Below are 15,574 nucleotides of genomic sequence, written 5' to 3'. Positions count from 1 at the left end.
CTTTCCTTCCTTTTTTTTCTTCATTTTTTCCCCTTGTTCCTTAATTCATTCATTTATCCTTCCTTCCTCTCACCCCTTCCTTCCTTCCTCTCTCCCCTTCCTTCATTCCTCCTTTTTTCCTCTCTCCCCTTCCTTCCTTCCTCACCCCGTCTCCCCCATTTTGTCCCCCTTCTTTGCTATTTGTGGTGTTCATAATTATTCTTTTTTTTCAGTAATCTCATTTCATTTATTTATTTATTTATTTATTTATGTAAGTCAATTTGTTCTGTTTAAGTAGATTTACGTGTGTTGGAGCGAGTGAAAGTCCTGCTGGTGGTTTCTCAGGCTGCTTCATGAAGCGTGGGAACCTCTTATCTCCTGATTAGATTTATTTCTACCTGACAGTCTGGCAGCAGGAGGGTTTTATTTCATCAGAGTAGCGTGACTTGTGCTGGCACGTCTCAGGTGACTCTCTGTGCCAAGAACTACGCTAACAGACCAAACGGCAGCCTGCTGTCAACCAACGGCCGCTTCACACACCTGCTCGTTTCTGCACCTCAGCAGAAAAACACTACTAGTTGTGTTTCACTAGGATGATGTCGCAGAATGGCCCACACACACACACACACACACACACACACACACACACACACACACACACACACACACACACACACACTGGATAAATAGATGAGTGGCTACAAATCAGTCTGAAATTAATTTACTGCACCACAGTGCACTTAAGACCGTGACAGACAACCCCCTCTCTTTTAAACCAACCGAAACCTCATTACTGTCAATCTGTCTCCAGCCACTTCAATCAGGATCACTGTCCCGCCCCCTCCCAAGCTCCACCTGACACTCGTACCATCAAACACTGGCGCACCAAGGAAGTGGCTTTCAGATGGTGAAATAAAAGCCCTTTCTCAATCTCTCTTTTTTTTTTATATATATATATATATATTAATATATTTCATACCCGTGACCCTGTTTAAGTACACACGCGTTGAGCTTTGTAAGGGGCTTTTTAACTTCCTGTTGAGTCAATGAGCACCATAAATAAGTCACAGCCCACATGCATGTTGAACACAATCCACACACAGCCAGAAAAGCAGTGCTATTTCTGTTTGATGTTTTTTATATCCCTTTTTATTGATTTCCTGTCGGGCAGAAAAACTGTTCTCGGTTTAACTGCATGTGTAAAGGCCAGATTACTGTAAGATCACTGACCGAGGCTGTGAGTTCACTGACCGGAGCGGAGAGATCACAGACCGGAGTGGAGAGATCGCTGACCGAGGCTGTGAGATCACTGACCGGAGCTGAGAGATCACTGACCGGAGCTGTGAGATCACTGACCGAGGTTGTGAGATGACTGACCGGAGCTGAGAGATCACTGACCGGAGCTGTGAGATCACTGACCGAGGCTGTGAGATCCCTGACCGGAGCTGAGAGATGACTGACCGAGGCTGTGAGATGACTGACCGGAGCTGTGAGATGACTGACCGGAGCTGTGAGATGACTGACCGGAGCTGAGAGATGACTGACCGGAGCTGTGAGATGACTGAACGGAGCTGTGAGATGACTGACCGAGGCTGTGAGATGACTGACCGGAGCCGAGAGATGACTGACCGGAGCTGTGAGATGACTGACCGAGGCTGTGAGATGACTGACCGGAGCTGTGAGATGACTGACCGGAGCTGTGAGATCACTGACCGAGGCTGTGAGATGACTGAACGGAGCTGTGAGATGACTGACCGGAGCTGTGAGATGACTGACCGGAGCTGTGAGATGACTGACCGGAGCTGTGAGATGACTGACCGGAGCTGTGAGATGACTGACCGAGGCTGTGAGATGACTGACCGGAGCCGAGAGATGACTGACCGGAGCTGTGAGATGACTGACCGAGGCTGTGAGATGACTGACCGAGGCTGTGAGATGACTGACCGAGGCTGTGAGGTCACTGACCGGAGCTGTGAGATGACTGACCGGAGCTGTGAGGTCACTGACCGGAGCTGTGAGATGACTGACCAGAGCTGTGAGATGACTGACCGGAGCTGTGAGGTCACTGACCGGAGCTGTGAGATGACTGACCGAGGCTGTGAGGTCACTGACCGAGGCTGTGAGGTCACTGACCGAGGCTGTGAGATGACTGACCGAGGCTGTGAGGTCACTGACCGGAGCTGTGAGATGACTGACCGGAGCTGTGAGATGACTGACCGGAGCTGTGAGATGACTGACTGAAGCTGTCTCTCTGTCTGTATCTGTCTAACTGTCCACATCAGTGTGTCTCTCTGACTGTCTGTCTTTCTGTCTGTCTGTTTAGCTGTTTGTCTTTTTATCTGTGTATCTCTCTATCTGTTTGTCTGTCTGCTTGCCTGTCAGTCTGAATCCATTTCTGTTTGTCTACCTGTCTTTCTAACTGTGTCTATCTACATGTCTGTGTCAGTCTATCCATCTTTCCGTCTGTCTGTACACGTAAATATATTACACTGATCTAGAATAATCTAATCATCTAGGCTAGAATGATTTAGCCTATAAATCACTAATGCTGGCCGATCAACACACAGCAGCATCCCGACCCTCATACCGGTGTTCTACATAGTAGCTATATGAAGTAACAGCTGCTGGTGCGCTATTTTCATGCTCCTCAGTACACTTATGTTATTTGGGACGTGACGTGCACTCCAGCTGCCTGATGTGAAGCCGGTGCCAGATTCTGACTCACTTCTACTGCCCGTGGTTCCTGTCGCTCTCCGGATCTGTCCGATTCATCCTTCACTTCTTTCCACGCTCGTGACTCACCTTCTTCTGCTGTGGATGGTCCCACACAGACACCCTAAACATTTTCCTTTCCAAATATATGCAAGTCTCACTCTTGTTTCAGTGTTCTCACCCGGATGCTGAATATTTGTACCCAAGACCTGCGGATTATTTAAGAACTAAGAATTTGGATTTTTGTAAAAACTGGCTCTTGATGAAAGTGCCCTCTGTTTTCTTTCCTTTTCTCCCTCTACAGACTGTCCCAATCAGATGTTGCTTCAACCCGTGTCCGTCAGCTCCTCGTGGGAGAAGGACGCATTCGATGGGACTCGGAGCGATCGGTCCCCAGGCCTCGTCCACTCCGTCTCCCCGACGGGAATCTGGGACGACGAGCCAGACAGTAAACACTGGCTCCAACTCGACCTGGGAGAGAAGAAGAGGATAACAGGTTCGAGTTACTAAAGCATCGTATTTACTTTTCACGCTTATCTGTTACAGGGGATATAAACATTAGAGACATAAGTATCGGATGATCTCATTCTCCAGGAAATTGTCCAGCGGTCGTCCAGAGTAAAGTGGAAAAACGTGCACACATATATTGAAGAAAAAAAAAAAGTGTAACGGAACATTTCACGTGTAAATAACCTTCAAAGGTTATAGTAGGAATTGAAGTCGACCTGAAGCATGCACGTGTTTTATTTATCTGTCTCATCGGGATTTTGCTGCGTTTTATTTTTCACTTTTTTTTTTTTTTTTAATGATTGTTGCACCAAAAAAGCTTGATTTTGCTGCAGCTTTTTTTCAAAATCCACGACGCGATTTGCAGAGTTTTTTTTTTGGTCTTTTTATTTATTTATTTTTATCGGTAAACGAGTCCTTTTGGCTGTACTCGTGTCCGACGCACGTGAACGGAAGACGGCTTTGGCTGAACGCACGTCGTGATGACGTCACACGACGCGTCTCGAATCCTAAATCCTCTGAACATTGCAGCGTTTGCCTGATTTTTCTTTCAATCCTGGAGGGACTGATCTGATGTTCCGTGACTCACTATATACAGCTCCCTGCACTAATATTGGCACCCTTGCTAAATATGTGGAAAAATGGTCTTTTTATCGTTTAATCGTATGTTCAAAAAATTCACCGAAAATACCCCACTCTCATGGATATCAAACAGTTTTTGCTCATATTTACCAAGGGTGCCAATATTAGTGGAGGGCACTGTAAGATTAGTTCAAATAAGTCAGTGAGGCTCAATACAGCTTTCTCAGTTATAGTGGGGGGGGGGGGGGGGGGGGGGGGTTACACTGTTGGAGCCAAGGTAAATTGATGAGTTAATTTATGAATAAGAATGTTGACTGCGCATTATGGATGATTTGTTCTTTGAGGGAAAAATCAGATATTTACCGAATAAAAAAAATTAAATACATTGCACACGTCATAGCATGACGCTTGCAGACGTTCAGCTCGGTTATTAAGACAGCATCTGGATTGTATTTCAACAACATGCGTTTACCCTTTTAATTAAAATGTGTGTTTTGTTGTTGGTAAGACGGGCCGAAATCTGACAGCTGTATCTTGCGTTAATATGCAAATGAACCCGTTACATCCGAACACCAATTTCCACGATTTTAGTTGGTTTATGAGTAAGGTGGTTGATTTTCATGGTTTGTTTTTTTTTCCTCTTTAATCGGATGGGGTTTTAGCTGCTGGATGTGGTTTGGAGATTCCGTCACATTTACACGAGCATAACATAACGTGTGGCTAAAACACCGCTCCTGCATCTGGATTCCGACATCCTGCATCCCTACATCCGTGTTCACCAGGCCGGAGCGTAGGTACAAATCTCCTCCGAGTCGACACTCTCGACCCGAAAGCCCAGTGAAACACGACTTCTTAGATTTCAGCTGTTTTTCTTGAGCAGTTTTCAACCCTTTTTTTTTTTTTTTTTTCCGTTGTGGAATAATGCAGATTAACAGGATTAGACCTCTCTATGCACACATCTGTCAGAGAGAGAAAGAGAAGGAAAGGGATCAGAGTCCAGGCTTCAGTCCAGAGACTGTTACAAGGGCTAATTATCCTTACAAAGGCTCTTTCTCGTGACCGTCGATGAAGTATCCAATGTTAGTGCCCTAGAGCACATGAGAGTTCCCATGCTCCTCCGCCTTACACCCAGCTGATCACTGCAGCTTTATTCCTAGTGTTGTGTAAAAGCACTGAAAGCCCTTCTGTTTGTTTTTTGTTTTTGTTTTTTGTTCATGGCTTATTTACTTATTTATTTACAAAGGCACATTTCAGTACGGGAGAAGGCAGAGTTTATTTCGAACACGGCGGCCAGGCCGATTTCAAAGCGCACCCAGAACGAGAGAAAGCTCGCTTTGTGTTCTGCACGGAAGCCGTGATGTTTATTTATTTATTTATTTATTTATTTATTTTCGATGCGATGTTTGTGACTGAACTCGGCTCCTCAGAGAGAGGACGCTCTGTTATCTTAGCAGCGCTGGTATTATATTATGAGGCCGAATGTCACTGAAGAATACCGCTCTTTATTTAGAGAAGGTCATCGGACTCTGGTGTTCTCGCGGCCTCGGCTGGAAGCTTTATCCTCATCGGTGCAAACGAGAGAGAGGAGATGATTCAGGGTGCAGTTTGTCTTGACTGTTTAGTTGATTTTTCTTCTTGTATTTAAAGCACAACGCGATATGATGATGATGATGATGATGATGAATGAGGTTGTTGGGGGTTTTTTTCCACCAAAAGAGGCCTTTCTGTAACTAAGTGTCCGTGCTGAATTAGGTTACACTTCAGGCTCTTGCACCAAGAGAACCCCACAGGGAAATGTAGGTGGAGCTAATAAGAGCACAGACCACTATTCACAGGTCACATGATCATCCTGATCATTCCTTTGGTGGATGGAACAGTGATCGACGGTAGTGTTGTCGACTGTCTGACGATGTTTCTTTCCTTTTCTAATCTCCTTTGGCCATTTTCTCTTTAACCCTTTAATGTTTCCGATTTGTTTTCATGTCACGGATATTTTTGCTCGATTTTACATTTCTTCCACGCAATCGAAGGTCCAATCCCAAATGTCTTCCTTAATCAGGGGTCATCAGCAGGCAGACCGTGGTTATTTTGTGTACAGCGCTTTTGAGAAGCTGCTTTTAAAGGCGCCTTATAAAAGAAAGTTTATTATTATTATTATTATTATTATTATTGTGGAATAGATGTGAACGTGTTTCAGCAGACCAAACCGAGTACATGGAAAAATACTGTAGCAGAGTATATAAGTGTCTTTAAAAAAATGGGCCTAGTTCATTGACTCTAGTTTGCTAAACATCAACTTGTATGGTTTCAATGTGTTACTGCTGATCATGTGTAGGAATGTCAGTTATTTAGGTTACAGAAACTCATTGGACCAGAGGCTAGAGCTCAGAAAGTTTCATAGATTTCTCAAGCGCTTGCCAAAAGTGGGAACGTGAAGTGCTACTACTATACAAAACAACCACGTAAAATTCTTATTTATAGTCGTGAACTATCACTAATTGTCAGGCATTAAACGTACCGTCATTCAGTCATGATAGTTGCTATCTGAAACTTTCTAAGATTGTAGCTGGAACCTTAGGAACTTCAGTTGACTCGGTCTGTTCCAAGATATTGACTGTATAATATGATAATGAGTCTTTTATTGGTCGTGTATACATTACAGCACAGTGACATTCTTTTCTTCCATACCCCAGCATGTTAAGAGCTTGGGGTCAGAGTGCAGGGTCAGCCATTATGCAGCGCCCCTGGAGCTGGAGGGTTAAGGGCCTTGCTCAAGGGTCTAACCCTGGCAGCTTGGCAGTGCTGGGGCTTGAACCCCCGACCTTCTGATCAGTAACCCAGAGCCTTAACTGTCACGCCACCACGACCACCCCATAACATAAGGGTGTAACATAAAAACACTGTAGTGTGTACTTAGAGCGCTTTTCACCCAGTTAAATGCTTAACCTGAGGAGATGAGGATATTTATTTGAATGCAGATTCTAAACTCTGATATCAGCATCTTTGTTGGTTTGCGTTTCCTTTTTTTTTTTTTTTAAACTACAATCACCAAATTAGTAGGTTTCATGCATGACGGCTGAACGCACAAGCTCTCGGGTTCTGACGGGCGACAAACGAGGTAACGACAGGTCTCCGGTTCACCACTCCGGCACCGGTAGGAGACGTCTTGGCTGTACAGCAGCAGGAAGTCTGGTCGGCTGTGGCTCAGGTGGTAGAGCGGGTTGTCCACTAGTCGTAGGAACACACCGTGGTTTTATCATCATACACTCTATGGACAAAAGTTTATGGACAGCTGAATTAACGTTGTCCTCGTTTATTTTATATGTAGAAAAATTTCAATATAAATGAATGGGGTTCCCTCCCAGCCGCAAAGTATTTTCTACTTATCTTTCCTCCTAATAAATTTGGTCTTTATTTTTAGGGATTTTAACCAAGGGTTCAGATTCCGGTTACTTTGTGGAGAGCTACAAGATCTTGTACAAGGAGAAGAACCGCTGGCGCACGTACACGCAGTCCGACAGCTCTGAAGACATGGTGAGACAGTGAAGTGAACCGAATCGGTTAATTAAGTGTATCCGGTTGCCGTTTTCACTCGGGTGAACTGTGATATCTGTCTGGCAGATATTTGAAGGGAACGTGGACAATCTCTACCAGACACGCAACGCTTTCCGCCCCTCTTTTGTGGCACGTTACGTCCGTGTCGTCCCTCTGCGGTGGCAAGGGGGGATCGACGCTCCGAGCGCGGAGCTCCTGGGCTGCTCGTATGTCAGAGCTGCTCCAGGTGAGTGTGTCGGAAAAGGACGATCGTGACGTGAGCGATAAGGTCAGCCGTTGCACGATCGACGACATTCCAGGGATGTGCATGACGTGGTGCAAGAGGATGACATGATGTTGAATAAACATTCGGATATATTTCACCAGCAAGCTAGGCCTAACTTGTAAATCTTGCTATTTCCGCACTTCTGTTTGCAGTAGTCAACGCGACGTTTCCGGACACGCAGGAGGTTTTGTCCAGCCGACCCGAACCGGATGAAAGCGAAATCCCGGAGCACCTGCCTCAGTCTGATCTGGGTACAGCTACATCGACATCTCCCGCTTTACACGTTAAACATCATACACTTCCCGTAACGTCTTTCCTGACGCCTCCTTCCTTTTCCTTCGTCCCCAGTGAAGCTGATCATCATCATCGTGGTGTCGGTGGTGGGGTGTGTGGTCTTGGTACTGGTGTCTGGGATCTGCGTTTTTAAAGCGCTGCAGAAGTAAGTGCACTCGATGACGTTTAAGCTGTTTTAATTGTTACAGTAGACACTTCAGCGGAGTTTGTTACAGACGTCATACGTTTCTGTGATGGAAATATAAATACCTGCACTGGGCTGTAGACCGTTCGAGTGCAGTCGCTGGAACATGGACAGCTTGAACAGAAACCAGTCGAAACCAAAACGCCAGTCGAAGCAAGGTTACGCCCGTGTTGCATTTTATTTATTACTCCTGCACTGAAACACCGAACGCTGATTAGTTTTCGGGGGTTCTTTTTGCTTTGTTGTTGGACGTTGTGTACAAGTATGAAGGGGGACTCCTGTGCGAGCATCCTCGCACACCATGCACGGTCACGGTCAGTAGAAAGTCTGGAAGTGGCGGTGCTGTAAATCAGTCGACTGACGTGCCTACTTTTCCTTATCTAATGCACAGGAGCGCTGAGATGAGCAATGTCCTGGGTTTATCTTCACTCGCTTTCTGTTGCTTATATAGCAAGCTTTATTGAACTGGTGGAGATGCACAGACGTGTGTGTGTGTGTGTGTGTACGTGCTGGTTTTTGTTGTCTGCGCTGATAAGCACGTGGGCCGCTGGTGTGCACGACTGAGCAACTGACCGGTGGCACTATCATCCTTCTGATCACACTTATTGTGTAGCAGACTGTGGAAGAGAAAGGGAAGGGAAGATGGAGGAGTGGAAAAGGAGGGAGGGAGGGACAGAGGTCAGAGTCAGGAGATAGGGTCACTCTGTGTCAGGCTGGGGATGGAGGGGTTAGGGGAAAGGATGATAAAGCTGTGGAGGAGTGAAGCAGGAACAATAACCTGAGCTGGAGATCCCGAGGGAAAGACTCTGCTCACGTTAATCTGTCGACCTCTCCCCTCCTCTCTCTCTCTCTCTCTCTCTCTCTCTCTCTCTCTCTCTCTCTCTCTCTCTCCCCCTGTCTGTCTGTCTCTTTTCCTTTATTTCTGCCTCTTTGTCTCTCTCTCTCTGACACTAATTCTTTGTGCGTGCCTCTCACTTTCTGTCTCTTTTCCTTTATTTCTGTCTCCTCTCTGTCTCTCTCTCTCTCTCTCTCTCTCTCTCTCTCTCTCAAACTCTAATTCATTGTGTGCGTCTCTGTCTCACCTTCTTTCTGTCTGTCTCGCCGTCGCTAATTATTTTTATGTCTGTCTCTCTCATTCTCTCCTTTTTGTCTCTCTCTCCTTCTTTCTGTTACGGTCTGTCTTCTTCTTTCTCTCTCGGTCCCTCTCGGACTCTAATTTGTTTTTTGTCTGTCTCTCTCTCTCTCTCTCTCTCTCTCTCTCTCTCTGCCTTTGTCTCTTGCTCTTCCCTTCTTTCTTTGTCTCTGTCTCTCTCTCTCTCTCTCTCTCTCTCTCTCTCTCTCTCTCTCTCTCTCTCTCCTTCTTTCTGTTACGGTCTGTCTTCTTCTTTCTCTCTCGGTCCCTCTCGGACTCTAATTTGTTTTGTGTCTGTGTGTGTGTGTCTCTCTCTCTCTCTCTCTCTCTCTCTCTCTCTCTCTGCCTTTGTCTCTTGCTCTTCCCTTCTTTCTTTGTCTCTCTCTCTCTCTCTCTCTCTCTCTCTCTCTCTCTCTCTCTCTCTCTCTCTCTCCTTCTTTCTGTCTCTCTCTGACTCTAATTCTCTCTCTCTCTCTTCCTCCCTCCCTCCAGGAAGAAGAACAAAGAGAACATGTACGACTCTGCAGATCTTCCACAAACAGGTCAGTACATAAACACAGCACTGCAATTTTGGGCATGATATTTCAATTTTCGGGCAATCGAGTAAAAACAATTGACGGTGGTGGTTGTCGTTGTTTCCGTTGTTTAGACGAACCCCTAAATATTCAGCTTCGTTAACAGCGTGACTCTGACTCGACTCTTTCCGTCTCAAATCCAGATCAGCTGAACCGACGGTCTTTTAAACTGCAGATCAAAATCGAACCACGAGCGTCCGATACGAACCGCTCCGTCTTCACACTCTCACACTTTCCCGCCCGGACGTTATACAGCAGCATCCGAACGTTAAACCCCCTCAGACCTTACGCGACAAAACTCTGGAGCGAGTAAGAGTCAGGAATGTTCATTTCCTCACATCACTGTACTTCACACACACACTGCTGTAAACACACTCGAAAACCTCTTGACATTTAAAGCCGCAGAAGGAAACCCGGCGAAGCAGCGACGTCCTGACCGACTGTCTATAAACACCGAGTTTGGAAAATACACACACACACACACCGCTGCTGTGCTTTATTACGAGAAAGACGGACAACAGCGCTGCTGTGAACTGCTAAACACTAGGCGCTCGGTTCAATTATTCCACTGCATGAATCACCTCACCAAGAAGCTACATTTTTGGCAACCGGACACGAAATAAACAAACGCAGAGTTAAAATCAAATAAATAGAAGACTGAATTGTTGGTGCTGTTTGAAACACTTACACATACTTTTCTAATCATACGCAGTGCGACTTTTGCTACTGTCCTTATAATAATAACATTAAGCTGTAGTGTATAATACGAGACGCAGTGCGCTATCAGGAATAACACGTCTGTTATTGCCGCTGTTACTTAGCAACTCGTGTTCAGCCAATCAGATTGCAAGGTTAGAGCAAGCCGTTGTAAAATCTTATGCACAATTTTATATTCTTCATATTTTTTGTACGAGGTTTAAAAAGGGAAGGGGAAAAAAATGTATTGCAAAAACCCTCTGAGTTTTTATTATTATTTTTTTTAATGAGCAGGTTTTTTTTTTTGCTGTTGTTGCTATGAGCTGGTTAACCCAACAGCCGTTTACACAAAGGATCAACCTTAATCCAAGCACTTCCTCCGTATTCATCTAAACGACCGTGTCGTCTCACGGGTTGGTGGGAAATAAACTACAACTTCATGTTTTATCGATTCCTGTTTGAACAGGTTCCTGCGTTTTGACTATAGCTTTTTTGTTTTTTATAAAAAAAAAAAAAATCCCCTGAGGGAAAAGAAAGAACACATCAGGCTCACGCAAACATCTCGAGACGGATAAACACGACGAGCGTGTGAAATTGTAACGAGCGGCTCACGTTTTCGCCGGATCCCCGTCTCCTGTCCTCTGTACGTTCTTCTTTTTTCCTACTTTGTTATTAGCGCCGCAGTCTTTCTCCTCGTCTTCTTTTCTTTTCTCCGTTGGACAGAAATGTATGATTTAAGGCTTAGTGGTTGTGTTAGGGCGAGGCCTGTCCTTTCATTACGTCTCTCTGATGGGTTCTTGTTTTGCTTTGTTTTTTTTGCACGTCCAGGTTGCTGGAAGCAGGTGAAGCATCCGTCCACCAGGCAGCAGTCCACCGAGTTCACCTTCAGCTACAGCTCGGAGAAAGACCACCTGCCCAAAATCGACCTGGTCACCAGCGACATGGCAGGTCAGACACCAGAACAGCTTTACACAGAAATCCATTAACACACCGTGCTATTTTCAAAATATTTCTATTATTTGAAGGCAAAAACATTCCCCTTTTGAATATTTCAGCTAATTGTACATGACAGCAGTTAATTCAGTACGATCTTACTGGAGTCATTCTGGTTTTTTGTTTGTTTGTTTGTTTGTTTGTTTGTTTGTTTTCTTCTTTTCTAATCTCACTTCCTGTTTTATTAGACGTATTGTGCATTGCACTGGTTCTACAAAACTTGTCTGATCTCTTCGTCTCACCTCAATCTGATATCTGTCTGATCTCTTTCTGATTTCACTCTGAAGTCTATCTGATTTCACTCTGATCTCACTCTGGTCTTTCTGATCTCACTCTGCGATCTCCATCTGATCTCTTTCCGATCTTACTCTCTGAGCTGTCAATCTGATCTCTTTCTCGGATCTCCTTCAGATCTCATTCTCTGATCTCTTTCAGATCTCACTCTCTGATCTCTCAATCTGATCTCTTTCTAATCTCACTTTCTGATCTCTTACTCAGATCTCTTTCCAATCTCACTCTCTGATCTCCATCTGATCTCTTTTTCTGATCTCGTTCTCTGATCTCACTCTGCTCCGTCTCAGCTCATTCTGATCTCTGATTTCTGTCTGATATATCACTCGTCTCTCACTCTCTTCTCAGACTACCAGCAGCCGCTGATGCTTGGCGTGGGGACGGTGTCTAGGAAAGGCTCCACCTTCAGGCCCATGGACAAGGACAATACTAACGAGGCCACGTCTCATTATGACTACCTGCACACGGCCAATCAGTATGCTCTCCCACTGACCAATCAGGAGCCGGAGTATGCCACACCCATCATTGAGCGCCACGCCTTCAGGAAGGACGTCTTCTTTCCGGATCCCAGCTACAGTGTCCCTGGGGCCGTCCTCAGCAAGAGTTCTTCGTTTAAAGCCACAGACAACAGCAACTACAGAAAGGTGGTGGGAGGAAATGTGTCTGGGGGCTACCAGACACCCCACACCAAACGGGACGGACCAAACCACTCAGAGGGGGCCAATCCTGGCAGATCGGACCAGTCTGAGGGGGTTTACGACAGCCCTAAGGGCGGGAATCCGGCAGTTCTGCAGAACGGAGGCTGTTCGGAGTATCAGAGACCTCAGGCGAAAGGTTACACGGCACCTCTGGACTGCGTCCGGCCCGATGTCTCCGTCCCACACCGGCCCGACCCTGAGGGCTGCAGCCTGAGTGGAACCTGAACACGGGTTATCATACAGACCTGCTTCATGTGACCTCACGAAACAAAAAAACCTCCGGGATCTTCTCATAACTTATTTTTATACCAGAGAGTGATACGGTTTTGTTTTTGTATATATGTGCAGAGAAAGATGGCCGTCTCGGTGAGCTTGAGGAATCGTCAATGCTGTGTATGTGTGTGTGTGTGTGTTTTTTGTTTGTTTGTTTGTTTGTTTGTTTTTAAACTGCTGTGCAAATTGGAATATTTTTTTCTTAAGAGTTTTATTGGTTTTATTTTTTTGTTTTTTTAGGAACAGGGTTGCTGATGCTTTTGCCTGCCTCTCTCTCTCCCTCTCTCTCTCTCTCTCTCTCCCTCTCTCTCTCTCTCTCTCTCTCTCTCTCTCTCTCTCTCTCTCTCTCTCTCTCTCTCAGCGATGTGGAAATGTGTGTAACATGTAAGGTATATAAGGCATATTGAAGATGACCTCTATGCATTTGTGATGCACTGTGATCCTGCGTCTCCATTTTCCTAGCTACTTATGAGTAGCTTCATAGGAGCTCTGGTGCAGGTCTGGTGCAGGTCTGGTGCAGGTCTGGTGCAGGTCTGGTGCAGGTCTGGTGCAGGTCTGGTGCAGGTCTGGTGTTTGGTGGGTGACGTAACTTTTTCTTTTTATTTGTTTGAATTGTCGAACGGCTCTTCTCGACCTTTGACTGACTGGTTCCTGTTTCAAGGAGACACTTCCTCTGTTCCTCTGAGCCATGCGCAGTGGTACTGTTGCGTCAGTGTGACATTTTTATCGCATGTACATATTCCCTGTACAGATCTGAAATGTTTATGGTGGAAAGAGGACGGAAAGACGGGCGTCACTTATTTAAAGCACCCGCAAAGCTGCTGAGGTGCATCAATGCTCCTGCATTAAAGAGACATTAAAGAGACCCGGACATGTCATGTGGTCTTTACCGGTATGCAAGACTGAGTGAGAGAGTAAGATATCCGACATTGCTGAGATGTTCCTGTGTGAAGATTTCAGCTCTGAGACTCCCATCACTGCTCTTCAGCTGTGAGAAGAGCCGTGAATGCAGGATCAGCAGTTGACCTGGCTGTCTCAGCAGTGTGAGAATGTGTGTGTGTGTGTGTGTGTGTGTGTGTGTGTGTGTGTCAGCAGCAGCCGTGGTCCGTGAGAGCGACATGCTGGAAACCTCCTGCATTCCACACACGCGGCTGTAAAACAGAAACACTGATATACAGCCTGCTCACACTTCCTAGACACACAGGATGTGCATTATGAGTGGGGATAAAAACAGCACACACACACACACACACACACACACACACACACACCAACCAGTGTTGGAATGTGACCATGTTGCATCAGTCATGAACAGCAGCTGACCTCCACTGACACCGCTGTTCAAGCCCACTATTAAACTCCATTTAGCCAATATATACAGTTAAGAGCAAAAGTTTACACCCCCTTCGGTTTCTGCGTGAACGCGGATGTTCGAAAATTGTATTTATTTATTTATTTATTTATTTTTTACATTTTATCAACAAAACAGAATTCCATGTTCATGTAGCAGTGTTTTCCTATCAAACCTTTTGTACAACATTTAATAGCAGCCCACATATTTATTCGCCAGCTCAAACGATTCTACCGCCAACTGACAGGCTCTTTCCCCGCGTCACTCCACTTTATTACACGTAACTTCATTTAAGGACTTTAATGCTGTGGATTCTTTATATTTCCGGATTTCTTGAGTTAACACTGATGTCTGGTGAAAATTTCATGTGAATAGCCTCATAGGAAATGTATTCACTGAAAGAAAAAAAAAAAAAACGTTGACGCGTCCGATACTTATTTCCGCCGCTGTAGGTCACTTTGCAGGTGTAGAATTCCTGACTGTAACCCATCTGCTGTTCTACACCACAGTGCTACTGAATCCTCAGTTTTATTGGTCAGGAGGTGTTGATTCATTTTCTCTAAGGGCAGGTCTGACAGGTTTATATTAATGCGCTCATTCTAATCATTATCGTTTCTATAGTAACGGCGTGTACGGTTGACGTTTTCCGTGAGATGTTTAGTCAGCGTTTCGGAAGGAGTCTCCAGTGTGAGCGCTTTTGTAAACCACGTCTGCCGCCACAGGAAAGTCTTGAGGAGAGAGGATGTTGTGTTTTCGCTGTTTCTTGATAACAAGCTGTGTTTATTTCGTTCTTATTAACTTCAAGAGAAAGCGAGGAAATGGCCGCCTCTAGCTGCTGTAACGTAAGTGACCGTGTCTCGCGGACGTTCCTCAACACTAAACGTAACCGTAAATGGGTCGAACGTATGATGTGTCGTTCTTTAATAACTGTAACAGTGTTAGCATTAGCAGATTTTTGTCGTCAGGGTGCAGGGTCAGACATGATACAGCGCCCCCTGGAGCAGAGAGGATTAAGGGTCTTGCTCAAGGGCCCAACAATGAGAGCTTGGTGGTACTGAGCTTGAACCCCCGACCTTCTGATCAGTAACCCAGAGCCTTAACTACCAAGCCACCATTGCTCCCTAACCGTCGTCTAGTCTTCGTCGAGGTCGGTTTCGGACCACAGTCCCATTGTCGGTTGGAGTCTTTTGTCCGGTGGACCGTTTCTCATCACCCCAGCAGTGATGGTGACGTATTTAAAAAAGCCGAGTATGTTCTCCACGCTGGTTCGTTTCCGTTGACTTGAAATGGCATCCAACTACAGTACCTAGTGAAACGAATCATGCTATAACAGGGTATCTTTAAGACAAAAGGCCTACACGATGAGTGATTTGATTCCTAAGGCAGACTTTGTGGTGTGTGTGTGTGTGGGAGGTCTGGGCTCTTCACACCAGGGTGTGGGTTACGTTCTCCACACAGCGTTCCTGCTCGTTCTGTTCTCGTCTCCC

At 45.6% G+C, this 15,574-nt stretch overlaps 1 protein-coding gene across 2 annotated transcripts in view; it reads left to right on the top strand.

Annotated features, from left to right (window-relative positions):
* dcbld1 (discoidin, CUB and LCCL domain containing 1) overlaps positions 1-13,601 on the top strand; it is a 33,511-nt gene extending 19,910 nt beyond the window's left edge. For both annotated transcript variants that reach the window (XM_017455959.3, XM_017455958.3), the window contains 8 exons: positions 2,996-3,187; positions 7,202-7,314; positions 7,402-7,561; positions 7,753-7,851; positions 7,949-8,039; positions 9,703-9,752; positions 11,310-11,429; positions 12,114-13,601. In XM_017455959.3, coding sequence (XP_017311448.1) covers positions 2,996-3,187; positions 7,202-7,314; positions 7,402-7,561; positions 7,753-7,851; positions 7,949-8,039; positions 9,703-9,752; positions 11,310-11,429; positions 12,114-12,688 — 1,400 coding nt within the window. In that variant the 3' untranslated portion in view covers positions 12,689-13,601. The remainder of the gene's footprint in view (positions 1-2,995; positions 3,188-7,201; positions 7,315-7,401; positions 7,562-7,752; positions 7,852-7,948; positions 8,040-9,702; positions 9,753-11,309; positions 11,430-12,113) is intronic.
* The last annotated feature ends 1,973 nt before the right edge of the window (positions 13,602-15,574 follow it).

This window comes from Ictalurus punctatus, chromosome 25 (genome assembly GCF_001660625.3).
Source record: "Ictalurus punctatus breed USDA103 chromosome 25, Coco_2.0, whole genome shotgun sequence".
NCBI classification, from domain to species: Eukaryota; Metazoa; Chordata; class Actinopteri; order Siluriformes; family Ictaluridae; genus Ictalurus; species Ictalurus punctatus.
This window is presented reverse-complemented; position numbering and strand designations above follow the sequence as displayed.